Here is a 25,758-nt window from a genome sequence, read left to right as displayed (position 1 = left end):
TCTCTGAAACCTACACCTACAGTACTTTATTTTTATTGTATGTTTTTTTCTTCTCCTCCGCCCGGGCTGTCCGTCAGGCTAGAATTGAATCACGCTCTCCGAACCTTCCAGGAGTCTCCCTCTTATAGGAAAAGGTGGCAATTTCCTTCTGCGAGGGGCCATTTCTTCTTTGCCCGGATGTCGGATCGTTGGAAACAATGAGAAGAAGCCGCCAGCGAGCCATCTTCCAAATCGGCAATATTTGTACCTGTGTAACATCCCGTGATGTCACTCTGGATGGTCTCTACTATTGAATGAGTCCTCCCCTCCACCTGCCACACACACACACACACACACACACACACACACACACACACACACACACACACACACAGACACACACACACACATTAATTTCCTTGAACGTCCCACCATCAAATGTATTACTCGGCCATTCAGCCAATGAGGACAAAACAGCGCTCAGATTCCTCTATACAAAACCATTGGCTCTTCCCGGCTCCTCTCTTCTCCAAGAAAGCTCCCTCGCACCCGTTCTCCCTCATTCAGTAACACCCCACCCCACACACACATGCAAACAGTGCTGTTCTCCATTCATCCTAAGGGAGAGGGAGAAACGTTCAGTCAGGGAAAGCTTCCACATACTGACGTCAAGAGCAGGTGGAGAGAGGCAGAGGGGGGGGAAGGGAGGGAGGGAAGGAGGGAGGGGGGGAGTGAGAGAGGGGGAGAGACTGAGAGGGAGAGAGGGAGGGAGTGGATGACAGAAGGAGAAGCAGAGAGAAAGAGAAGCAGAGAAGAGAGGAAGAGGGAGGCTGATCCCTGAGGCTCTGCCACAGACAACTGGGCGTGTTGCTGTGGGCTGTGCGTCTGTGCTTCCGTGTGTGTGTGTGTGTGTGTGTGTGTGTGTGTGTGTGTGTGTGTGTGTGTGTGTGTGTGTGTGTGTGTGTGTGTGTGTGTGTGTGTGTGTGTGTGTATGTGTGTGTGTGGTTGCGCGTGTGCACGCTGAGGTGGCGCGTCGTTCACCATGGCGGGCAGCCTGTTCGGAAGGCTCTCACTGGAGGAGGACTCGGCCAACTCCTTGGAGGGCCTGGACCTCAAGCTGGGCGGAGAGGGTAAGAGGAGTGCTCTTCCAGGTCGCCTGGTTCTGTCTCTCAAACAAAGGATCGGGTTAAACTGCATTGATGAAATGGCAGCGAGCCACACTGGGTCTCCAGGAAGCGTTTAGGATCTGATATGAGGGTTTGAGGGGTTGCCCTGGGGATGAATCTCCAAGATAATGATTGAGGTAAAGGAGTCGTGTCACACAGAGTAGATGAGTGTGGAGACTGAACATGCTGCTGTGGACTTTGTGGGTATTTAGAAATGGGCTGTTTAACATCTCCTGAGACTCATGAGAGCGATTAGCTTGGTGATGATGATGATGAGCTGAGACACACTGGAACCCAGATCGCTCTGTGTGTGTGTGTGTGTGTGTGTGTGTGTGTGTGTGTGTGTGTGTGTGTGTGTGTGTGTGTGTGTGTGTGTGTGTGTGTGTGTGTGTGTGTGTGTGTGTGTGTGTGTGTGTGTGTGCGCATGCGTGTCTGTGTGCATGCGTGTCTGTGTGTGTGTGTGTATGACACATGCAAGAATTTAATTGGAGTCGGACTGAGATGACAAACTGAGCAGCAGAGTGCATGCGGCAGTGTGGGATGCACATAGCGCCACTGTTGAGCTACTTTGGAATAAATTATATGAGATGTTAAATGTTGTTCAAAATCCCTGTTTTATGCTAGGTTTCATTCCTCGCTTCATGTTTCAGGCAAGGCCAACATGACACCACAGCATTCTGACTTTGCAAATTTGAGGAGTCATTTTTGAAAAATGCATTTGCTGTCAGTGCCGCAGTGTTTTTACAGATGTTACACGCAAAAGGGTGACCCCCCCGAATTGTGTGACACTGTTTTTTACGTGGATTTACTGTGCATCTGAAAAAGATTAGTGTACACAAAAATGAGGAGACAGGAGCTGGCCGCAAGAAAATCAATAAGCAATTGAGGCAATTTACCGTATTTAAAAACAAAAGGGTCATCTGCTGCTTTACCCTGTATGTGAAATGACCTCAACACAATGCTACAGTGTGATATAAATATGTTGGTTATCTCAAAAAAAAAAGTTTCTATTTGGTTGTTGCCCTCTACTAAAAGCAGTGACTCTCCTGAAACTATTCATCTTCAGTATCACCCAATTCAGCAGGTCACACATTTGGGTGTAACACGGGTAACATCATTGCGGCACAGCGATGAAAGCAGCAGCAAACTGCGAATTTGCCAACAAAGTCAGACTGCTGTGGCATCTTGTGGAGTGAGTTTTTTTGCACTGAGGGCAGATAGTGGATTTATGCTCCATTACCTGCACCGAACCCCCGATGGGAGTATGGAGCAGAGTGCCTGAAAGTAGTTTTGTCTTTTATCTGATTGCTTTTTTTTCTTTTTTTTTTTTTTTTTCAAATCCCCTCAGAAAACACTGTCCAGTGAGACCCGTACAGAGGAGCAACTCTTACAGATGGAGGATGCAAGCTGGCTGTGCTAAAAAAGGCCATATTACAGACTTTGGTACCCAGGTCATAACCAGGCATCGACAACAAGCGCGGTCTCCATAGCAGCTGGTGGAGATAGCTGCCGATGCGGTCGCATATGTGTATGAGTAATAATGCGCTGACGGTGGTTGTGCACGCAGGGGCCAAGCCATAGCTGCCATACATCCCATCCATTATTCATTTAAGGCCATTAATCTTGCAGGAGCATGTATGCCACAGAGTTATGTGGTAGGAACACGTCCAAATCCATTCATCTCTCACTCAGGTTCTATCAGGTTCTGTGGCTTTTTTTTTTTTATTAGTGAGATTAATGGAGATTAATGAAGATCAATGTTTCTCTGAGCAATAATAAGAGTATAAGAATAACATAAGATCGCTGCAATACGCTGGAGGGTGTCCAGTAGAACCACCACAAAGCAACTGCTTTGTTAAAAGGTAATTATACGGAACCGCGGAAAGATTGGATATTTTCCACGTCTGGGAATTGCAGACCAAGAAATCAAATTTAAAAACAGCAAGCGCGATCAAAAGCCGAGCACAAGCCGAGCCTGGAAGTTTTCTTGTACAGTGAAAAAAAAAAAAAACAGGCCACCATCCATTGAAGTTAATGTTCCGCTACAGCATGTTAATTTGCTCGCCGCCAAACGCCGGGGAACATCAATGCTGAGCCGTAGCTATTACACGCCACGTGAAATGGCACGTAGCAAAGACATCCTCCGTGGCGTAATAGAAGTTGACAAGACGGCGATGACATCCAAGATGAATCACATGTTCTGCCTGTGCACTCACTTCCAGTCGTTGGTGCATGTCTGTGTATGTGTGTGTGTGTGTGTGTGTGTGTGTGTGTGTGTGTGTGTGCGTGTGTGTGTGTGTGTGTGTGTGTGCGTGTGTGTATTATATTGAGCATTCATAGGGTGTAGGTAGGGGATCATTCATATGCAACAGCACTCCGATAGCAGAAGGCACATTGAGAGTGTCAGACACGCAACCTTCAGCTTACTCGCACTGCCTAACACTCTAACACACACGCACACACACACACACACACACACACACACATACACACACTTGTCTTGCCGCTCCCCTGCCGTAGTCGCTGACAAAGTTAGCGGAACATCGAGTTTGCCGACGGTCCTAATGAAGTCATGTTTAAACATGGATTAAGGCTTCATTGAGTGGAGTGTCTAATTGTGAAATTACGGCGTCAGGGATAGCACTTTGGATCCCGGGAGGCGGAACCGCCCCTTTGGCGTCTTCTTTGTGACTGAAGATTGGGAGACTTATTCCAGCCTAAACCGGTTGTATTGGGCTGTGGTAGAACTAGATCAGCGTATTCCATGGACGGATTGAATACCGAAACATGCAGAAATATGCTGGCAAGTGGCCGTGGTATAAGTGGGATAATTCCCTTCCAGGTGTACGTAATGCATATTTAAGAGACTCCATGGAGCTAAACGGCCTTGTCCACTTAGAGAGTTTGCAAATTGGAGAGCGGAGGGTAAAGGGGTGTAAATCAACCGATTATACACATTTACACTGCAGCAGTAGCCTGTGATTTGACAACTGTGACGCCGTTTCTTTCATTGGATGTTACCCCTCACATAACGCCCTGATCAAGTCCCATTGTCTGTTGCTCGTGGATTTGTTACTCCAAATAGCTATAAAATGTCTTCCGGCGCCAGAGGTGTCTGTGAAAAAAAAAGGAGTCGCTGGTCTACTGCTGAAATGTCACCAAATATCACACGTTTTGTCTTCGGTGTTGACCTTCAGCCGAATAATAACGCTATCCAGGAACACCCCTACACACACACATACACACACACACACACACACACACACACACACACACACACCCACACACACACACACACACAGTCACACACACACACACACACACACACACACACACACACACACACACACACACACTGAATCACAGCAGCTTGAAACACCCATTGCCATGGTGACAGAGTGGCATTAAAGCTGGGGGAAAAAAAATTACATCTGGAGGAGTCGAAGCCTCAACATTCTGGGCTTTAGCGGCAACATCTGGAATCCAAGAGTAAATTTGCTTTCGATGAGGAAACATTTCACTCTACATTACACTATACTGAACACTGTGAACAGTGTTTTTCAGCCACTGAAAATGTTTCAAATTCCACTGAAATAAATAAACAATGGAAACTAGCTCTTGTGTTGCAAGATCAAAATTGGCTGCACTAATTCATTGATGTAGTTATTGAGTTCCAGACAGAATACCAGCTTTGTTTTCAGCAGAGCAAGTTTCACTCTGAAATGTGAATCCGATTAGCGGTGATGAAAGGTTTGATCCTTTTCTGAGATTCGGTAATTGGCGAGTTACTCAGTGAAGTGTAGAGAGTCGTTCAATTTTCATACCCTTCGTTAGTTTGATTTCGTACGTGTGACGCACTATGAGCGAGCCGGAATGGAATTCTCCCAAGCATAATTAAATTCTTTCAAAATGATTTATCTTGGAGGAAACAACCTTTTTTAGCCTTGGTCTTCGAATGTATCCTCAGTTATTATTTTCAATTTGTGAGTGAGACATTCACTCGCTCGCCCACTCGCTTGCCTGAGTGACTCCCGACTCACGAGTCATTTAAAAGATTTGTTCGCTACGGATGAATCGTTTGCGATTCGTGCGTCATGCATCGTTGCCTATTAGCAGGCCATGGTAGTAAGCACGGTCCCACTGGTTTATGACGTGTTGTGAGGTTTTCAGTGGTTAACAGGAGAGTGGTGTGTAAGGCTGTGGAACACTGATTTAGAATGCCCTCGCTACGTTATATCTCGTCTGGCAGACTAACCGTGAGATATGTTCCAGGGATTACAGAAAATATCACACGCACGCCAAGAAATAAACTGGAAGCATGTTAAAAGCGCTTTATTGATTTTGCTGCTGGCTCCCACAGTGTTCAGAGTGGGTGAGGAAACCCTAAACGTGACCGACATATGATTAGTGATTACATTTATAGTGCCGAGGTGTTAGAATGCATTATCGTACCATATTGATGTATTTTATCGTCATTTTATTTTGCCGCAGAGCAAAGAATTTAATCAAATTCTCTCCTGCAATCTCAAGGGCTTTTTTGGATTTTACCTTTCGAATTGGCTTCCATGAGAGTCCTTTTATCTAGAGGCCATTTGGGTGTTTCAAGCCATTTCCTTTTAGTCAAACAGAAGTTTTTCTTTCCCTCCAGAGGGATTCTCAGCCAATTATGAAAGGAATCGGTTCTTGGACCAGTTAAGTGTGGAAATGCGGCGAAATAAACAGAAATTCTGTGAGTACCTCGCCGGCAAGCCCACGCAGGCCCAACACTTCTAATTGCTGTGGAGTTACTTATCTGAAAAGATGAAGTGTGTCCTTATTCAGCAAAATAACATATATTGCATATATATATATATTGCATATCCCTGAACTCACCATTTTTACCTCAGCCATAAGTCTCTGTTTTTACTAACTATACTCCAACTATAATTTACAAATTTAATATAACTTAATTACATGTCATTGACTGACATTGCTTTACATATATATATAGCGACAAAAATAAGTTTGTTATCTCCGTATTTCAGTTCACCTTGTAACATTAATAAATGAGTTGAATAAATATGTAGGCCGGTTTATTGTAAACATTAGCTTGTCTTTATTTATACAGGTACTACAACTTACCTGTTTAACGACCATTCAGACTTACGATCAGCTCTCTGACAAGTTTGTATTGTATGCTGTGTACAATACTGCGACGTGTGTGCTGCGTGCGCGGCGTCTCAGCATCAAGCATCACCCTTTATACACTGTATATACCATATACACTATATTTATTATACTATATACACTATAAAGACTATATAGACTATATACACTATATATACTATATACACTATATACACTATATACACTGTATGCATCTTATCACCATTCTCAATCTCGTTCCCGCAGTCTGTCAGTATTCACTACACTAGTGTTTACAATGGCCACGCCCCCTTACCATGAAATAACACCGGTCCTCGCTTATCGACCAGTTCTCTTAACGACCTGGTTGTAGGAACGGAACTCAGTCGTTATGTGAGGAGCATCTGTATTATAGCCTGTGTATGATATTGATAGTATATAGAACGCCATTTGAGTCAATGTTAAATAAATAAATACATGATCAATTAATATGCCTGCCCCCTGAAATGAATGTAATTGTGGCTCAAATGGTGTTCCATAATAGTATACATCTCCTGTGCTTAGCTTTTCCCGTGTCGGAGAATTGGGGAATTCCGAGAACACAAATAGAATTTAGGGCTTTTTAAGCTGACGTGACTTCCCTCCCTTATGATGTTTCCCGGCTTCCCGACAACAAGTCAACTCCTCTTCCTCCTTTATGTCTTTTTACGTCACCTTATTTCTGCTATACCCTCCCCTATCTCCCCTCCATTCTCCCTCTCCATTCCTCGCCTCCTTGTCCCCCAGAGCTCCATAGCAACAGCGGCGCCTCCGCAAAGTGATCAGAGCTAAGAGGGTCACGTTCCCCGCTGTGTTCTCCCCCCCACCACAAACAGAAGCGGCGCGGCTTGTTTTTTTTCCTCCCTGCACCTGTGACATCGGACTTTTGTGCCTCTCTCGCCTCGGAGACAAACTCCGCGTCAGACAACCAGAGGCCACGGCGCCTTAAATTTCAGTTTTCATTTGCAGTTTCGAGTGCCCCGCTATTAGGAGGTTAAGCTGTTGTCGGACTGGTGACGCTTGAAAACTGACTGAGGTGAGGGTTAGGCCGTCGCAGAGCATGAACATTGTAATTTTAGCTAAATAACATAGTGCTGACTGCTGCTTCTCCTTTCTCTTGTGCTGCTGAGAATAAGTCAATGAATTGAACTGTGCTCTGTCAGAGTCTCTCAGAACACCAAGCCGGTCTCCTCAAGAGATTCAGGGTGTGGTATAATTCTCCTCACTGGCCCGCTGGGATCTCTCTCCAAGGTGTTTACCTCCTAAGCCGTTAGGGTTAGGCCCCTTGCTTCTCACCAGATTTGTTTTGCAGGAAAACTGGACCTGCTCGAGCATGAAACCATCCTTTTGTGCCGTTCTGCCTTTTTTCCTGGCGGGGTTGTGTTACCGACACTACATGCCTTATCCCCCGCTTTGTTCCTGCGACGTGCACATCTGCTGCAGGGTTTTTATACGCTCTGGTTCTCACCGCTCAAATAAAGAGATCTTGCTGTCTCATGTTGCCGCGGGTGATACGCTGGAAGAAGGTGCAGCAAGATGAAAGAAATGATTCAACCTGGTTCATGAGCCTCTAAAAGAGACTTTACATGAAAAGTTTATTTTTTCAATTATGCCCACAGTCATACTCAACAGTTGGGCGTGTCCCAATGATTGTACCGCGGTGTCAAGCGGGTTCCCGACACAAGATTTTTGGTAGCTGTTGACTGGATGCTTTGTCAATACAAATGGATTTATTTTAAAAGAAAACATGGGACATGATTATTCTGTTACCTCATAAGTATATAATTCCAACTCTAATGAAGGACTTTTTGTTCAAAACTGCACACATATTCTATCTTGTCAACTCCATCATTTGTAAAATGTCACTACCTATTAAGGATAATTAAGAAACTCTGAAGTGTTTTTATGCCTTCTTTTCCTTCTTGTTTGTTATTTATTTGTATTTATGTCATTGTACTCCGTTCATATTCAATTTCCGTTTTTTATACCTGATTTTTATATATACCATATGATATAGACAGTTAATGGGCAAATTCCTTCACTCATTCACGAAATAAAAGTCTGTCTGTCTTGCGAGAAGTACCTAACCTTTTAATGAGGTCAAAGTACCAATACCCTGACACAAAACAACTTGAGTGCAATGGTGTGCACTGAGCGTTTTAGTTGTGGGGACGAAAAATGTATCATCTCAGAGAAGCTGAGACCCAGCAGGCCTCGGTGGTGTGATGGGTTCAGACACTGTCTTTCAGCGATGCCGTCACAGGTTCCACTGCAGGTTATTCCATCCAATTTAACGCTTGAGAGCCGGCACCCGGAGGGCGCGTTTAAAAGCGCCCGGAGACGAGGGCTGTGAGGGCGGACCCGGTGGCCTGATGGTGTTGCACTCCCGCACCCAAAACATGTCTGTGGATGCCGGGCGGGTGGCCGATTCAACTCCCTCTCTGCACCAGTCGCCGGATGGCAACGATAACAAATCCTGCAGTGGTGGCTCTGGGCGCCCTTCTGGGAACAAAGACGCCAGGGGAGAAGGAAAGCGAGAGAAAGCGGTGCACGACTCAAACGCCTGAGGGTGGCCTTCATGCTCAGCCCTGGTCTACAACAGTGAGGTATTTCAAAACCACATCTGGCATCGAACCTTCAAGTTCTGATCTCACGACTTACCTCTTTGGAGCGCTGAGTCTTATGATGCTTGGCGGTCTCCTCCATTACATTGCATTTAGCAAACATTACATTACATTGCATTTAGCACACGCTTTTATCCAAAGCGACTTACAATTATTCAAACACCGACAGATGCAGCCATCATGAGCAAGTAGGGGTTAAGTGTCTTGCTCAAGGACACTACAGCATGCTAGAGGGAGGAGCCTGGGATCTAACCAGCAACCTTTAGCTCGACCAGCTCTACCTTCTGAGCTACCATCCTGCCCCATCCATACCATCCTCCAGTCATTTGATTCAAGGAACAGGACTTGGATGGTAAAAACAGGACTTGAACTTGTGACGACACACCTTTGGGGTGCTGCCCCTTCTTCATAGGTGTAGAAATAAGTTGAGAGCTGTTTGGAAGACGAAAATAATGATGCCATCATGGTACTTTTATGTGGAACACGTTTTGTCACAAAGCTTCCAAATCATGTGAATCACGGAGCTGCAGCATTATGGAAAGTCAGGTCCTCGGGCAGCGTCTCATCTCTTTGAGTTCCTGAGTCTAATTAAGTTTGGATGTCTCCTCCAACCATTTGATTCAACGAAAAGGACTTGGATGGAATTATTAGGACTTGAACCTGTGAGTGTCTTGAACCATGTCTGTTTTAGGACTAGATATGGAGGAATATATTTTATCACAATAATTGTGAATATTTGTATACAATATCAATTACAACATTTCATAATACCAATAAAAAATATGTATGTTACATATATTATGTTATGAATTAAGATGACATACGTACATTTGGTCTGAGGAATGGACAAAAAAAAAAGGATACAAAATCGGAATCTCTAAAAAGAGCCAAGCTTTTCATCACTTCTCACTGGTCCCAACACTACGAGTGCCTGTCTCCCCTACTCCGCCCACCATGTCCGTGTCCACTATGACGTTCTCTCTGGGCCTTTTTTTTTTTGGAATTCTAATTATTCGGATACTTATGGGATGTGAGTGATGCACGGGCCGATCACTGGAGTGACAAGGGAAAACAGAAAAAATATCCACTCTAAAAAACCCGGAAAAGCCACTCTGTGTGGTGCCCCTTGGTCTAAACACTGTTCCAACAATGTTCTGATGGTCAGCTGACAATGAGTCGAGGCCTTAGGTTAGAGGTTGAGGCAGTGAGGATATAATGAAGTAAGAAATAAAGTATGTGCTGCTCTGTAGGCAAAATGAGATGATGGTGAAAGGAAGATATTCCCTGTGATTACAAACTAAAGTTGGGTCGTTGCTATGCAGCCTTATTTGAGTTGTATTAAATATTCAAGTCGGAGAGCAGATTTGACAAAAACACTTTGAAAAATAGATATCGTGACTCAGCGTTCTCATGGAAACAGGTCATTGCGTTGAAACCGTGGCGATCACACATTCCAATGATTTTTACCTCAGAGACTATGGTCTATGTGTCATTGATCTTTTGACCCTTTATTATTAGATTTCCCGTAGTCCTTGTTGAGGCGCAGGCCAGGCAGGGCAGGGTGGGCAACCCTTGATCCGGATCTGTGTTGTCGAGAAGTAGGAGGCAGCGAGACCCAGGAAGGAGGGCAAGTTGGATTTTTAATAATCTCCATGAATAATAGAACAACTCCAGACGTACCCTGCAGACTGCGCTGGAAGAACGGCGCATTATCACTCGTCTTCCGATCGCACCTTCCCACCGCCACCACCACCACCCCTCCCTGAAAAAACAACCACGTTGAACCACGACGAACCACAACGAACCACGTTGTTTGTTTAGAGAGTGGAATGGTTTGAGGGATGATGTAATCACCAGAGGCCCCGCTCTTCCGCCGTCCCTCCCCTGCGCTTCCTCTTCTGTAATCACTCCTCTTCTGTTTTCCCGGACAAAGTCAAGATGAGGGTGCTCATCTGCTTGACGTGACTCCGTGGCCGGGTGCAGGTGGCGATTTATGTAGTTCAGCAGGATTCTCACAGAGCATTTTTTACAAGGGAGCGTTTTGGGGTGAACTAAAGATGACGGGACTAGTTTCTACCTTCCTTTGTGGCTTGTTTTTGTGTGTGTGTGTGTGTGTGTGTGTGTGTGTGTGTGTGTGTGCGTGCGTGTGTGTGTGTGTTTGAATTCAAGCTGCATTTGTGTATGTGTGCTCTCTTGTATATCTCAGGGTTGTGCTACTCCTGTGCTTACAACTGTGATTCCTTGTGAAGTTCTCTCAGAGGGTTTCACTCAGTCTTGCGCAGCGCAGCCTTGATATTATATGAAGGCCCGTCAGATCCTTATATCCTTGAAATGAACTGAAGCTCCCCTGCCGATTCTCCTGTTCCTTTGCACTAAGCCAGCTCCTTAGACAAACAAGCCTGTTTACATGAAATGCTCCATCCCAACCAGTATTATCTGCTTTATATCCACCGCCTCCTTACTGTACCTTGAGAAGTACAGTACAGTGACCACACTGCGTGATTCTGATCATTTTATCCTTTTTCCACGCCAAATAAAGACAGAGCCCAGGTCTCTCTCTCTCTCTCTCTCTGAACTCTGGTTCAGCCACAGGCCCCTAATGATGGTGAAAACTGATTAGCTCAGTCCCTAATTGGACCAATCACTTTTTACTGCTCTATAACGCCCTTATTAGAAGCCGAGACCTCAGCCGGAAACAGGGCTTGGAGGAGTTCTGGTGACCCACCAATCAGCCTCCTTTATGTAAATGAAATCAAAGGCAGCGATGTCCGTGGAACTTAATTATGGCGGAAGATCGCTCTCTCTGCAAATACATGCCAGCGGCCATGTCAATAGATTCTTCTGTGATTGATTCCTCTTGTGGACACGCTGGCAACATTAATAATATGCACGACGAGTGCACTAACAATTAACATTTTGATATGTGTGTTGTCAAAGCAACCTCAGCCTACTGACAGGGTTCCAAAGAGGCCGAATTGCAGGTGCATCGCTCACAAAAACTGCAGAATCAGCTAATATGTCAAGAGCCTCAGAAACTGACAGCATACGCCGGTTCAGTGGTGACAAGAGAAAGTTCATTTCCACGGACAGATGGACACTTAATGCGATGCTGGCTCATAAAAACACAAAAAAGGTTCAGCCCCAATATTTAGAATGGAATCACAACCGCTGTGACACAGTCTCAATGGACACTACACGTTGTGAGCTTCATGAAGCTGGAATCTGGGTTGCAAGGGGCTGCAATTCTCAAAACCCTGTACCTGAGGCCGACGTACAAAAATGCATATCCTGGTCTAAGGAGCACAAAACCTGGAACCCAGGAACCCCGTTGCCAACCGTTAAACAGGGTGGGGATTTCATAACAGTATGGACAGCGATGTCATAGGAGTCATTGGGTCCAATAACTGATCTGTATGGTCTTGTAACGTCCAAAGTAATATAGGAGCTGCGGAGCGGGGGAGGGAGGGGTGGGGTGCGATATTACGGACACTATGACGCTTTCAGATCGATACGCTGTCAGAACGAGGAAGCGGTGTCGTGCCGCCGAAAGTTAGAAGCAGAAACGAGGATAACGGATGTCTCTATCTCAGGTGCATGATTTGATGGAACAGCAGAAACTGTTTTACAGAGAGTCATTGGAGCAGCAGGAGCACAGCTGTGAGAACTTTTTGACGATAACGACCGAGTCAAACAACAAGCATAAGCATTCTTCCTCAAAGCCTTCTGAAATTGATTCAGAAGTTTCAATTATTCGCAAAAAAAAAAAAAATCCATTCATTCCCGCTGAAGATAGACTACCTTGAATGTCAGTCCTGACGAGACAACATTGGGATTGACGGGATTCAAGAGTCAACAAACGCGACGAGAGCTGGGCTGAGTCGGAGGCTAAGCTACTGTAAAGAAACTCCTTTCAGATAAGCTCTAAACCCCCGGGGATTGAGCTGGAGCGGGTGCATCTTACCGGACGGCCAACCGGGGAGAGAACCAGCCCGAACAAAGTCAGGGTCATGGGGAAAGCAAAAGATCTACAACTAACGAACGTGCACATCAGCAAGGACTATAAAGAACTCATACCAGCTATGACGGCCACACGAGGCTACTAGGCTACCGTGCACGCACCGACTATTACAATGTCCAACACATGAATGACTCAGAATGAAACAAAACAATTGATAGAAGTGATGCAGATGTTGCATGGGGTTTTCACCCCATACAAGCGAAACGATTGTAAATACACAATATTGACTAATATGACCCAGAAGCAAACTTTTTTAATTTTGCACACAGTGAGTCCCGTTCCTGTAATTATTATAAAGAAAATGAGTTTAGCACTCTCATTGGCAATTTATCAGAGAAGTCGAGCATTCACAGCGTACCGAAAAACAATGATCAACTTAACCACTTTATGGCGGCTCTAAATCATGAATTTTCTGTTATTGCCTTATCGGAAACATGGCTCAGTGAGTGGACAGCAGATGTTTACCACATGACTCAATACTATTCTGTTCATTCATGTAGAAAGGATAAGTTGGGAGGTGGAGTGTATTTTTGTGCATTATGATTTTCAGTTTATTTTAAGGAAGGCTCTCACTTTAAATTATGATGAAATTGATGTTGAATCTGTATTCTTGGAAATACCATTTTTGTTCTCATTTTGGTAGGGAGAATATTATGATTGGAGGTATTTACCGCCCAACCGACATTAATATCAATTTTTCTCAATAATGTACTTGCTGCTGCTTTGGATGTTATTAATGATGAAGGAAAACTGTGTTTTCTACTTGCCGACTACTACGTACTACAACATCAATCTTTTCAAAAGTGAACATCATTCTCCTACAGCTGATTTTTAAAATGGATTATTCATCCTACTTTTACCCTCTCGAATACAAACCAACTAGAGTGACAAATAAAACTGGCACCCTAACTGATAATTATTTAACAAATTATTTTGATTATGTATCCAACTCAGGGATACTGTATACAGATGTTTCAGACCACATATATATTTAGACTGACTTCAGCAACTAGTGGTGTACAAAGAATGTCCAAAGATAAAGCAAGCTAGATTTTAAGTTTAGTGAAGGGAATATAGAATGTTTCAATCCACCATCAGTCAATTTCTTAATAAGAAATAGTCCCCTGTGAAAATTCCATCTCGATTTACTGATGGTGACATTTCATTTACTTACCCTTCCGATATAGCATCTGGATTCAATGACTTCTTTGCCAGTGTGGGTAGCACTCTTGCAAAAAGAATGTTCATACAGATGAATGTCCAATAGATACGATTACTGGTTATTTTCCCGTCTTGTGTGGTTCTGATCGTCAACCTCAATAACTCTGCAGCAGGTCATGATGAACTCAAGGCCAAGCTTTTAAAAGAAGTGACATCTTCAATTTGTGAGCCCCTAACTCACACTCTCTCAGTCTCTTTAAAAAGCGGGGTCATCCCAAAAGACCTGAAAGTCGCAAACGTTATACCATTACTCAAGGAAGGTTTTGGAAAATCGAGTCCGTGCAAGAGTGTTTAAACACCTGAATGATAACAATGTCCTGTATAAACACAAAAATGGATTTTGACAAAATCACTCAACATACATAGCTCTCTTACAACTTATAGACAAAATCTCTACAGCTCTGGACAATAACATGTTCGCAATTGGCATATTCTTGGATTTATCAAAGGCTTTTGATACAATTGATCATATAATTCTCATGTACAAACTTCACTGTTATGGCTTTTTGAGTGTTGTTATTTGTGGCGAAGTGACTACATTAATGATAAAGATCAATATGTATCTATAAACGGTTGTATTTCTAACAGAATCAAGCTATATTGCGGTGTGCCTCAAGGATCTATTTTTTGGGCCACTTCCATTTCTCTATTTCTAAATTACTTAACTTGGATGTCTGATTCTGCATTGCCCATTCTTTTTGCTGATGATACCAATATTGTCATATTGCAAGCAAACGTTGGTTCCTTGATCAGAGAAGTCAGTGGTATTCTATCATATAATGCAAAGTTGTTCCAGATGAACAAACCTTCCCTAAATCTCAAAAAATGTAATTTGATCATTTTCAGAAATACAAACAACATTTATTTAAAGGGAAATGCTCAATTGTTTGTTAATGATATTGACATGAACCAAGTCACTTCTGCAAAATCTTTAGGTGAATGACTGGATGATAAACTGTCCTTAAAAGACCACATTGAACATGTGTGTAAAAAAAAAAAAGAAAGTATTTTGGCATCATTAGAAAAGTTTGTTCGCTGTTAAATCAATCCTGTCTTCTAACACCCAATACCAATACACTCACTTGTATATGCATACATATCTTATCATACTGTAACATTGTTTGGGCTCGACCATATCCCTCTTCTCTGCAAAAAAGTATTTTAATTGAATAGTTTCAAAGATTGGCAACTAAGTCAAATCGCCACCATCGTCTTCCATGTTGATGAAATTAAATCTGTTATCCATTTCTAACATCAGTATCTATCAAACATGTATCTTTATGTATAAATGTACATTTCAAAATCACAGCTTACCAAATGTGTATGACAACTTATTTTTAATGAACTCTGATGTCCATTCATGTCCAACCAGACAAGTGAAGGACATTGATCTTCCCTATTGTCACACAACTCTTGGACAATATTCCATAAAATACAGAGGACCAACACTTTGGAATACCAGTGCCCTCGCTAGCAAAACCTGTCCGTCACTGTCAATATAAAGTCTTATATGACAAAACACCTTTTTCCCGTGTTATGTCTTTGTGTGTTTACCTTTGTTTCATTTATTATTATTCATTACGACTATTATTTTGTTTTTTCTTCTTCATTTTGTATCTCATTATGTTAAGGAAACTAATATCCATAGTATTAGGATAAATTGTAAATCGTAGAGGGGAGGTTTTACTATAAGCCCTTTGGGGTTTCTTACCTCTCCTGTAAAATTCCTGCTATGTTTTTATTTTACATACTTTTGTTTTATCACTTTCTTTGTGCTAATAAATAATAAAATAAATAAATAAATAATAAGGACTATGATTCCATTTTACAAGACCAGGTTCACCCTACGATGCAAACACCGTTCCCTCACAGACATTCCCATGTTTTGCGAGGTTTTCCCGAATGGTTTTCCACCCACTGCCAGTTTTGTACCTTTTCTGTAAGATACGTGTAAGTTATGTGAGTGTGTGGTCTCAGCCATTGGCTTTGGAAATATCGAAATGTAGTTAAATTTGCCTTATGGGACAGGGAATTTCAATAAATCCCCTGGCATACAAATCTGCTTGTGCTTCCACTTAGCGCTCCTGTATCCTTATCATCCTGCTAAACTATTGTGACATTTAGCAAAAATTCCAGGATGCGGGAAAGGTTACGTCTGCATACATTGTCATTATCGTCTGACTCGCAACAGACTGCATTAATAACAGAGTAATTAATTTCTCTCAATGACATTAAGGTCGTGTAGTCCAAGTGTGTCTATGCATGTGGGTATGGTTATGTGTGTGTGTGTGGGGGGGGGGGGGGGGGGGGGGCAGGGGGGTGTACAGAGTGTGCATTTGTAGGGATGGAAGATAGTCTCCCCTGTCAGTCTGGGGAAGGGAGTGAATGACAGAGGCAAAATTACTTGTGAAATAAGGCGACACCCCCTGATCCCCCTCCCTCTCTCTCACTGTCCTCTTTTGTTTGTTGGTCACCTTTCATTGCCTATGTTCTGTCACTCTCAGCTGTTGTCAAGCCTCTGTCTGTAGCACTATTTGCAAGGATTAGTTTTACCTGGGGAGCTCATGTGACCTGGAAATGACCTTCCTGCAGCTGTGGCACATTCACACAGGGTGAGGGATTCAATTCACAGACGTGTCCTCATATGTGACTAAAAAAAAGATCTGAAAAATCGGGCCTCTTTCGAGGGAGAGAGAGAGAGATAGAGCGACGTTTCACTCCCATGCATGTTATCTGTATCGCAATCCTGTAAGAGATGTTTCTCTTACATACCGGTTATACAGTATCTGGTGAAAGTCGATATTGCAATCGCTTAAATGCTGAAATAACACTGTCATTTCCATTGCAGCCCTGAGAGAAATTCCTTGGGAAAAAGCAATTTACCAAGGCACCACCCTTGTGTCAGCCAAAAAAATGTCTGGTAAATCAAGGGGGACTTTTTACTTTTCAAATCACAGACCAGGCAGATTCACACAAGATTAGGATCATTGACGACTTCAATGATCATTACAAATAATCTCTTTCTCTCTCTCTCTCTCTCTCTCTCTCTCTCTCTCTCTCTCTCTCTCTTCTTTCTTTTAACTCATCTCAGGTTCTGTTTCCTGTGAGAACAGTAGAATAGCCACGCTGATCTAACCTCTTCTCCCTTTTATTCCCATGTGCGTATATATGTTTCTGTTTGTGCGTGTTCACTTGGTGCATGTGTGTGTGTGTGTGTGTGTGTGTGTGTGTGTGTGTGTGTGTGTGTGTGTGTGTGTGTGTGTGTGTGTGTGTGTAGTCATGCACCAGGTCCTGGATACGCTGAGTGACAGCACAAGCTCCACTACGGCGAACGACCTGGACCTCATCTTCCTCAAAGGCATCATGGAGAGTCCGGTGGTAAGCGGAATCTCACACTTTATGTGTGTGTGTGTGTGTGTGTGTGTGTGTGTATTTACTCATGGCCTCGGATATAGTACATATCTGTACAGGCTGTGTGAAGTGCGTTTGTGAGGTTCGTGTGCCATCGAGCCGCTCATAGTCTTCAATTTCACTGAGATCTTCCGTGTACATTGGCGTGAATGAATCACATAAATTCCCCAAATCCGTCCTGAGTTATACGGGCCTCCATCGTACGGCCACCCAAACTTTGCATGGAGCGGACTCACTGGAAAATCACTCCCTCCAGGGAGTACAAACCTTCATCCAAGAAAATTCACCATATTGGCTCCCAGGGTTCCTCTTTACTCAGAAAGCTAAAGAAAGCTCAAAAAGCGAATTCTCCCAAAAGTTAGGTTTGTTCTGTACCAGGTCAGATAAATGATGCGTCGCTTGCGGTGCTAGTTCTGTCAGATAACTCGACAGCGCCACGCGCTCCCACGCCACTTTTGGGCCGGCCTATTTAATCAGCGAATCCCTACTGCCCCACCTGCTTTGCTTCTTGCTCAGCTGCATCCGCCTGTTGGGCTTGACTCTTCTATTCAGTGGGGAGGGGGTCCGAGCATACTTCTAGCTCATTAAGTATGCCTATGTTTGCTGTACACCTCACCGAGAGTGAAAAATGCAAAATTAATAAAGACTAAAAAATAATCTTTAAGTAAATCGAAGAGTTCCCTAAACAGATGTTTAACAGTTCTTCTTCCTGCTGAGGAAGTGGCCAGGAAGGAGAAGCCTCGTCTCCATTTTATGGCTTAAAACCCTTTTGAAGTGTGAGGGGAAGAGGGACGGAGCTTAGTGCCGAGAGACGGGCTCCTCCACCACCTCGCACAGCGCCGTATCTCTGACTTTTTCTGGTGCTGCCATCAAGGCCCCCACACCACCACCACCACCACCATCACCCGCCCTCACACGGGGCTTATTTTCAAATCCCCTGACTTGAACAAAGTTGTGACTCGGTGCCTAACGTGATATTCTGCCTTCCCCCGAAAAAACACAACAACTCTCGCAATGGCTGCCAGTTTCACAGGTTCAGACTTATCATCCATGACCTGTCTGGAAACTAAGCGCCTTTATTGTGGCAATCTGCAGTGTTGAGTCGGTGGTGAGGGGTCCAAGGGCTTTCCCACCGCACTCCACCGACCCTGTTTGCTGTTCCTCTCCGCTTCATGCCTATAGATTTTTCCTGGGTGAAGATTTATGTGTGGGTGAGTGTTTGTGGCTGCATGTTAAAGCGAGTGAGAGGAAGCGAATGCTGTTTGTTTGCATGCATGCGTGTGTGTGTGTGTGTGTGTGTATGTGTGTTTTCATGTGTGTTTTTGTGTGTGTGTGTGTTTTCGTGTGTGTGTGTGTGTGTGTGTGTGTGTGTGTGTGTGTGTGTGTGTGTGTGTGTGTGTGTGTGTGTGTGTGTGTGTGTGTATGTGCGTGTTTGCCTAAGGGGTTTGCCAGTAAACCTGTGTTGTATTGATGAGAAAACCTCATTACAGAGTACTCTGCTGATGCAGGCTTTAAGGATGAGAATGCCCTTGCTGGAAGATGGCAAGATGATTTTCAGCCCTGCACTTTACACTCCTCAGAATATTGGGCCTGAAATCTGTCCTAGAGAGAGAGAGAGAGAGAGAGGGAGAGAGAGAGAGAGAGAGAGAGAGGGAGTTTGCCAAAGTGGTGGAGGGCATTGGAAAAAGATAGAGGGCAGAGTTTTGGTGTTTTCTTAGGATTACGTGTATGCAGAGTTTTTTCACCAAGCATCCATCCAGCCATCTGTACATCTATCCATGGGCACCTTCACATTTTCAGCCAGGCACGCAAACGCTGACATTTATAAGCAGTTAAATTGTGTCTATGAATGAAATTCATACTGAGGGTAGGACCCTATCTCCGTATCCTCACCCAACCTTGAATTTAATAGACCATTTAGAGAAAAAACAAAATCAGTATCCTGCTTTTACTTCGTGCTAGTCAGAACAAAATGTAAACCCATGCATTTAATATTTCAATTCATACCTGGTGTCAGTGGCGTTCTTTCATCCGGTTAGTTTAGCGTACATATCTGCAACCCACCCCCTCCCCGTGCCACCCCCTTCTAAAGTCAAAGAAAATCTACCCATTCAAATAAATTGGTTTGAATTTCATTTTATAAAGCACGATAAAATCTCCCCTTTCAAATGAATTGGTTTGAATTTCGTTGTTTGTTTCATTTTCCCGACTACAAGTACGAAAAAGTGTGATACCGGGTTGGCCTCTGTCCTCTTCTTAAATGCTCGCCCCCATAAGTGCGCCCCATCTATTGGAAAGTGGTGCAATCAGCATATCTCTCAGTTGTGCAATAAGTCTGGATGATGATGACAGGGTATTGACACGAGGAGCCGTGGCCCGCGGCGCTAAACCACTATCAATTATTTTCCTGGCGCAGTGTTACCGCTTGGCCCTGTATCTGTTGAATGCAGCAATCAGGGCTATTGAAGCATTTACAATATCTGAATACTGTAAGTGCATGTGTCGGAAACTTGATTTGAGCGTGCGCGCATAGACGTCAAAGCGTGGGGGTCTCGCTGTTTTCTAGCCTAGACTTTGAGCTGTTATTGGCGCCCTGATTCAAAGAGCAAACGGGATGTTGAGAAGTCTGATTTTCACCTAAATCAGCTTTCACCCAGGCGGCTCTTTTATTCCAGGCAGACCCCCGCTCCGACATCGTGTCCCTGCCCGCTTACTCTTCTGATATTTGGATTTATAACGCAGGGAAGAAAAGGGATATAGAAACGGGTGTATACGCACACTTTTTTCAAGTTAATTTCCGCCGCTCCAGTCTGTCAACGGACACGGCACGGTCCAGCACATGGAAGAGGCTGGACGAAGCACACTTCAGAATCAGAATCTGAATCTGTTTATTGGGCCAAGTACCATTTTCATGTATAAGGAATTTGCCATAGTACCACTATGGTACTATGACAAATGGTTGGTATAGTTGGCTGGTTTGTATAGTTGATACATTGTAGAGCAAAAAAAAAAAATGGAGGGAAAGAAAAGTGAGAGCATAGATTATACAGCATAGAAAAAAGGATAAACTTTAAAAACGAATAAATAATAATGTGTACAAAATGTATACGAAGGGCTGTGACAGGGCATTAAGGATGCAAGTATTGAATGGGTATAAATATGAATATACATTTGAATATGGCTTGACATTTCTGTACATGAATAAAATAATAATAATAATAATAATAATAATAATAATAATAATAATAATAAAAATAATAATATTTATAACATGGGTGGGTTACTAACTTATTAGTGTTGTTACAGTGTTCAATATTACAATTATTACAATGGTAATACAAATAACACAGTTATTGCCCAGGGTGTGGTGTGTGTGTAAGCCTTTGTCCTCAAAGTTTCAAAGAGGACCACGCTCCCTGCCCATCGGCCCATCTGGAAGGAGCTCTGAGCTGGAAGAGCTCCAGCTCAGAGCTCCTTAAAGTCGGCATCGATCGGCCGAGCCGCCAGTGTCTTCCCATCGCTCTGAATTGAGCCAACAAATGGTTTTCTAAAAAAAAAAAAAGTGGTAGATGATAGGTGAAAGATAATGTCTCAAGTGGCTATGTGTGTTCCTGACTCTCTGATCTGAGTAGTGTGTGTGTATGTGTGTGTGTATGTGTGTGTGTATGTGTATGTGTATGTGTATGTGTGTGTGTGTGTGTGTGTGTGTGTGTGTGTGTGTGTGTGTGTGTGTGTGTGTGTGTGTGTGTGTGTGTGTGTATGTGTGTGTGTGTTCGCACCATTGTGCTGTCCGAGGGCCAGACAACGACAGCTTGCTCCATCAGATTGCCAGGGCATTTGCCAAGGTTCGCAATGGGCGAGGACTACCGGACTTGTGTGTGTGTGTGTGTGTGTGTGTGTTTGTGTGTGTGTGTGTGTGTGTGTGTGTGTGTGTGTGTGTGTGTGTGTGTGTGTGTGTGTGTGTGTGTGTGTGTGTGTGTGTGTGTTTATTTACATGCATCATCATGCATTGGCGCATAAGTAATTACTAGGGATGCAAGGATACACGGTATGTTTTGGAACTGTTGGGTATGCCTCCTACTGTTCAATATGCACACATGAACCTCGGTATTATGGTATCATGGTAGAAGACCACTGGACGGGTTGGCACAATGTATGGGCCCGGAGAGCTGCCCTCAGTGCTGCTTCCTATTGAATCCATCGTCTGCCACGCAGTGTCTGCGTGGAGCCGTGCAGCGTTTCTCTAGTTTTGCACGAGAGGTCTATTTTTTTTCTTCATTTTTTTTTTAGCAGCCTTTTCCATAATAACCCCCTGGGATGGCCGTGTGGCTCTCTATTACGAACTTCTCTTGAACGGTTCTTTTGTAGGAGGGAAGGGAACCGAGTTTCGCTAAGCGATGAGCCGTTCCCTTTTTTCTTGTCAAGTTTTCATCAAGTTGTTTGTTTAAGTTGCCGTCTCCTGCCACCGGCAAATGTCCTCTATGTAAGAGAAGCCTTATGCTCCTCCCTCGCTGGGAGGTTCCCTGGCTGAAAAGGAGCGCACCCACTGTCATGTCAGTTTTATTTAGTTTTTATTTTGAAACATTTTTAAAATATTAAATAAATATATAACCCCTCCAATCAGATGAACATATGCAAATGATAACCCACCAATGAACTTCAACCCCTCTCCTCCCTCCCCCCTCAGTCATACTATGCACAGAGCGTTACACTAGTTATTTATGGCAGACAACTATAAAAACCTTTTCTTCTTTAAAATAACGATACCTAAACCATACCGTTACTGTGGCCCCAAAACTGTGATATATACCGAACCGTAAGCCCACTGTAATTCCGTGTGTAAATTACTCTATGTGCATGAGTGTCTATACTGTATACAGTATGTGTATGTGGGTGTATATGAGTGTGTATAATGAATTACATGTGTACTTTCCATGTAAGTGTGTGTTCCCCCCTGTTTTTATGTGTAGGTGAAATTAACTTAATTTGGGTGCGTGTGTGCACGCACACCACATCCTGTGTCCCACTCCTCTTGAAACAAACATCCGTGGCCGCCAGCATTGCCGGCTCGCCCAGGGGAGCCGGCCTCTCTGGGATCTCCCGGAATCCTCACAAACACAGCAGCTCTGCGTGTTGGTTTTTTTTATGTATTATTCTCACTGTACCCCCCAGGAGGATGATGTCTCCCGCTTTTAGACATGCTGTTGATTTGCGGCGAGCCTGTACTGTTCAGGTGGGCCTGTACCAACACATCTTGTAAAATCCACGTCAATTTCATAATGTGTTGCCTTCGCGGAATCGTCAACTCGCAAATGTATTTTCTATTAAGGAAACTTAATTTTTGGAATACTTTGGAAGTACTTGACTTTCAAGGCATTATTTGAAGTCCTTTTAGTTTAAAAATATTCAATGAATGAGCCAGAATGCAGAAGGGGGGATTGGGGGTTCAAAACATTGCACCAACAAGAAACGTAGGAAGGCTGCGCTCTTAGAAAGCCCCCCAGTCACATGTCTTTTCCACTTCCTGTCCCACTGCGGGGGGTACACCAGGCCCACGAGCACTTCGAGGAGCCCAAGCTGGAGGCGGTGAGGGAGAACAACGTGGAGCTGGTCCAGGACATCCTGAAAGACCTCACGCCGCTCACGCACAGGAGCAAGGTGGCCGATGAGCTGGCGTGCATCCTGAAGGAGCCCCACTTCCAGGTGAGGAGAGCGCCTCTGGAGGATAAACGACGTTGACTGGTCAACAGCGCCCATCTGTTATTTCTGAATCATGGCCGCTGTGTGTTAATGATGAACGTTGCCACCGGCAACTGATGATGCATCCTGGATTCACGTTCCTGGTTTCAGGCCGCACACTAATGCAAACACTAGGTACCAGCAACATGTTGTGATGCTAAATAGCGAATACAATGGAAGACTTGAAGATATATATATATATAAGATATATTTTGTAAGTAGCCGTTTAATCCGGGTTAACGAAGAGCCAGTTGGTCATTGCCGTTAAGCTCCTCCCCCTCCTCCTAAATATCCCTGCCGTCTCTTGTGCCTACAGTCTCTTCTGGAGACCCATGACTCGGTGGCGTCCAAAAGCTATGAAACTCCGCCCCCCAGCCCCTGTGTCTTCATGGACGCAGCCTTAAACAACCAGCCCGTGCCCCCTGATGCGGTCAGGATGGTGGGCATCCGGAAAGTGGCCGGAGAACACCTGGTAAGGCCACACCTACACCCGGTTCCCGGTGGAGCTCGCCGGTTGGGGTTGAGCTGGAGCCTGGAATGGACTCTGTCATGGGAAAACCAAGACTTAAAGCAGGTGTAAATCTGGGGTCTTAAACCCAAATTACCTCGGGGCCATTGGCCAGGCGAGCTTCTCCAGAAGACTGCTTACTAACTGGGTAGCAGACTACAAATTGTGATATTAGTTGTAGAATTAGTACAGCTGCACACACCAAATTCCCAAAATGCCTGTTTTTTCTTGTGTTCATTTGACTGGGGGTGAAGGGGGTGACGTTTCGGGTGGAGAGCGGGGAACTGGTGATCGCGCGGATCCTCCATGGCGGGATGATCGACCAGCAGGGTCTGCTCCATGTGGGCGACATCATCAAGGAGGTGAACGGCAAAGAGGTGGGCAACGATCCCAAGGTGCTGCAGGAGATGCTGAAGGAGGCCAGCGGCAGTGTGGTGCTCAAGATCCTCCCAAGCTACCAGGAGCCGCACACACCCCGGCAGGTCAGAGGTCACGGCACGTCCACCGAGATGCCCCCCGGGGGTTAGGTCGCTAAAGTAATTTAGTGGGCTGTCCGAAAGCTGCTGCTACTGTTTTTATTTTTGTTATTAGTAGTAGTAGAAATTGTAGTAGTAGTAGTAGTATTAGTAGTAGTAATGGTAGTAATAGTAGTAGTAGTAGTAATGGGAGTAGTAGTAATAGTAGTAGTATTAGTATTAGTAGTAGTAATAGTAGTAGTAGTAGTAGTAATAGTAGTAGTAGTAGTAGTAGTAGTAGTAGTAGTAGTAGCAGCAGCAGGAATCATAGAATTGGTAGTAGTAATCATAGAAGTTAAGGAAATAGTAGCACTTGTAATGGTAGAATTTGGTGTGGTCGGAGTAAGTCATGGGAGTAGTAGAAGTAGTAATAGTGGCACCAATAAGCTGTAGCGGTGGTAGAGTTTGTTGTTATAGTAGTAGTAGAACTGGCAGTAATAGTCAAATTTGAATAAGTAGTAGTAGTCATTAAAATATAAGTAGTAAAAGACAGAAGTAGAAGTAGTATTCTTTCTAAAAACGAAAAACTCAACCTCTCAGTTAGAGACCGACCATTTAGAATTTTAGGGGCTTGAGACAGATTTTTTTCCTCTCTTTTCTCAGTGAAGTGGAATGTTTTGGGACCATTTAAGATGAAACTGCTCCGCCCATCTAGCCCCAGCTCGCTTGTCAGTTTTCAATCCTCTGGGGACTATTAAAAATGAAAAATGAGGGGGTTGCTGTGGGCAAGAGCCGGTCCTGCGAGGCCATTTTAGGTTTGGGGCTCTTCATTCCCAATGCCCGCCCCTGACCACGCCACTGCATCAAACAAAGGGTCCAACAACAATCAGACTAAAGTAGATGCCGCAGAAAACCACAGTTGAAATGAAACAAGGCCGCGTACGTTTGTAATTGACAAAGGAAAAGGACATGGGAAAATGGAAGACTCTCCACTCTCCACTGCGAGGGGACACGAACCACAGGCGCTCATTACGCTGGAGCGCGCACACGGCATTCATACCTGCAGGGACGCGGACGATGGCAACTTTTTGACAAAAAAATAATTTAATTAGCTGAGACACGATTAGACATGACCCGGATTACGTAGGATTGCAACACAAAACATATTGTTTACTTTGGCTTTGTTGAAAATGTTTCAAACATCCACCTCTCTCTCTTTCCCTCGCTCCCTCTCTCTCACTCTCGCCCTCACCCTCTCTCTCTCTCTCTCTCTCTCTGTATATATTTTACATCCAGCTCGTTTTACATACCAACTCTCAAAGGCTTTTCCACGTCATTCGCTTGATCTTTTTTGCTTTTCGTGGGCGTATTTTAAATTCCTGACACCCTTCAAGGCAGGGGTGTCACCCTCAGTTTGGGTAGACTTTGGAGCGTACAGATTACCACTCGGCGCCTGATGGATTTTCTTTCTGGA

General features: G+C 44.1%; 1 protein-coding gene across 2 annotated transcripts in view; it reads left to right on the top strand.

Annotated features, from left to right (window-relative positions):
• Positions 1–974: 974 nt before the first annotated feature.
• mpp2b (MAGUK p55 scaffold protein 2b) overlaps positions 975–25,758 on the top strand; it is a 31,306-nt gene continuing 6,522 nt past the window's right edge. Inside the window, exons 1-5 of one of the 2 annotated variants that reach the window (XM_080021961.1) lie at positions 975–1,109; positions 17,449–17,549; positions 23,133–23,285; positions 23,638–23,793; positions 24,084–24,311. In XM_080021961.1, the coding sequence (XP_079878087.1) occupies positions 1,022–1,109; positions 17,449–17,549; positions 23,133–23,285; positions 23,638–23,793; positions 24,084–24,311 (726 nt within the window). In that variant the 5' untranslated portion in view covers positions 975–1,021. Of the gene's footprint in view, positions 1,110–17,448; positions 17,568–23,132; positions 23,286–23,637; positions 23,794–24,083; positions 24,312–25,758 lie in introns of both variants that reach the window. The other variant, XM_080021962.1, reaches the window with a different exon arrangement.

This window comes from Zeus faber (assembly GCF_960531495.2).
Source record: "Zeus faber genome assembly, chromosome: 20".
NCBI lineage: Eukaryota > Metazoa > Chordata > Actinopteri > Zeiformes > Zeidae > Zeus > Zeus faber.
The sequence above is the reverse complement of the archived record's forward strand: the minus strand, read 5'-3'. Positions and strand labels throughout refer to the sequence as shown.